Source organism: Austrofundulus limnaeus, unplaced genomic scaffold, assembly GCF_001266775.1.
Source record: "Austrofundulus limnaeus strain Quisiro unplaced genomic scaffold, Austrofundulus_limnaeus-1.0 Scaffold603, whole genome shotgun sequence".
Classification (NCBI taxonomy): Eukaryota; Metazoa; Chordata; class Actinopteri; order Cyprinodontiformes; family Rivulidae; genus Austrofundulus; species Austrofundulus limnaeus.
Window position 1 is genome coordinate 146,328 of NW_013953005.1, and position 2,047 is coordinate 148,374.

Consider the following 2,047-nt stretch of genomic DNA (forward strand, 5'->3'; position numbering starts at 1 on the left):
GTTTCAAACCAATTCCATGAAATATTTTCTCTTCAACATTTATTCGACTTTTACCAACAGATATTAATATAATYACCTTAAATGATAAAGTTTATATTTTCACATCCTCAAACTTGTTTAAAACTCTTTAAAGAAACTTTAATATTAACACTTAAAGTCTGCCACCCTCTGAAGTGGCCCTCAGAGCTCCTCCCCCTCCTGAAGCTCCTCCCCCTCCTGAAGCTCCTCCCCCTCCTCATGCTCCTCCTCCTTCCTGGTTTCCACTCACAGTTTAGTCACAGTTCTGCTGGTCAGGAGGTTGGTCCCAGGTCCGCCTCCTGGCCCGGTCCGTTCTGACCCTTGTTTTCTGTAACTCCTGCTGGGTCCATCAGCGGGTCCAGATTCTGGTCTTGAATTTGTGTGGTTTGTCTCAGCGGGGTCCTCTGGTGGACCCGTGTCCGGTCCTGAGTGGACCCAGTCACTTAGCTCAGAACCACTGGAGAGCAGCCACAGCTCCTCATGATCCTGAAYCGAACCAGGCGGGTCAAGAGAATGGGTCGACGGGTGGTTCTTTAACACCAGAGGCAGCAGAACCTCATGTTCTGACCCGGTCCCCTCAGCAGGAACCAGCTTTTTGCTTCCTGCTGTTTCRGTTTGTGAAAATGTTTTTACAAGTTCTGTTTCCTGGTCCTGCTGGTCCATCTGGACCAGAACAAAGCCCGAGGAGTTGAAGTCTGTGAGGTTCTGGCTGATCTGCAGACGAGATGTTTTCTCCTGAGGGTTAGGTTCTGTTGGAGGAACGATGACCCGAGTGTCGATCTTCCACAGCTGCACCTAAACACACASCAACTGTTAGAGACCCAAACAAAAACTACGTCACCAGCAGGGGGCGCTGCAGCCTTGCTGCTGCCGGTTCTGATCCAGACACTGACCAGGGACGATGGCAGCGGAACCTTTTCAAAGAACTTCCTGCAGGAGTCGGGCCGGCAGTGACCGATGAACCAGAACAAAGCGACCAACAGGCTCAACATGGCCACCACCGCCAGCGTCACCATGGTGGGCTTCTTCCAGGCCGGAGCCCCCGGACCTGCAGGACACACAACAGGTTCTTCACTCTGAAGCATCAGAACCGGGTCATTTAYGGGTTAAGGTTCTAGACAAGGTCAAAGGTCAGGAACAGCTAATAATGAACAAACTGGTTTTATTCAATTAGAACTCAGCTAAAATAACTGGTTCTGTTAGCCTGGGTTCTGTTAGCCTGGGTTCTGTTAGCCTGGGTTCTGTTAGCCTGGGTTCTGTTAGTCTGGGTCCTGTTAGCCTGGGTTCTGTTAGTCTGGGTCCTGTTAGCCTGGGTTCTGTTAGCTTTGGTTCTGTTAGCCTGGGTTCTGTTAGCCTGAGTTCTGTTAGCCTGAGTTCTGTTAGCCTGGGTCCTGTTAGCCTGGGTCCTGTTAGCCTGGGTTCTGTTAGTCTGGGTTCTGTTAGCCTGGGTTCTGTTAGCCTGGGTCCTGTTAGCCTGGGTTCTGTTAGCCTGGGTTCTGTTAGCCTGGGTCCTGTTAGCCTGGGTTCTGTTAGCTTTGGTTCTGTTAGCTTTGGTTCTGTTAGCTTTGGTTCTGTTAGCCTGTAATAAGCAGGTGGAACACAAGGAGGCGACCTCTGACACGCAGCACAACAACATGTTGAGGTTTAAAATAAATCTGTTTCCTGTTCTTCTGCCTGCAGCTCCTTCAGCTGCTGTGATGGAGTCACATGAGCTGAAATCATGGCTACGAGCTGGTGTTTGTTGTGTTGTTGTGTTGCAGGTGTTTGTTGTGTTGTTGTGTTACAGATGTTTGTTGTGTTTTAGATGTTTGTTGTGTTGTTGTATTTCAGATGTTTGTTGTGTTACAGATGTTTGTTGTGTTTTAGATGTTTGTTGTGTTGTTGTGTTACAGGTGTTTGTTGTGTTGTTGTGTTACAGATGTTTGTTGTGTTTTAGATGTTTGTTGTGTTGTTGTATTTCAGATGTTTGTTGTGTTACAGATGTTTGTTGTGTTTTAGATGTTTGTTGTGTTGTTGTATTTCAGATGTT

General features: G+C 47.7%; 1 protein-coding gene across 1 annotated transcript in view; it reads right to left on the reverse strand.

The window, feature by feature from the left end:
* Positions 1-22: 22 nt before the first annotated feature.
* Positions 23-2,047, reverse strand: part of LOC106531171 (interleukin-20 receptor subunit alpha) — a gene marked incomplete in the record, with an annotated part of 6,887 nt that continues 4,862 nt past the window's right edge. Inside the window, 2 exon segments of the mRNA XM_014026953.1 lie at positions 23-813; positions 912-1,066. Coding sequence (XP_013882407.1) covers positions 265-813; positions 912-1,066 — 704 coding nt within the window.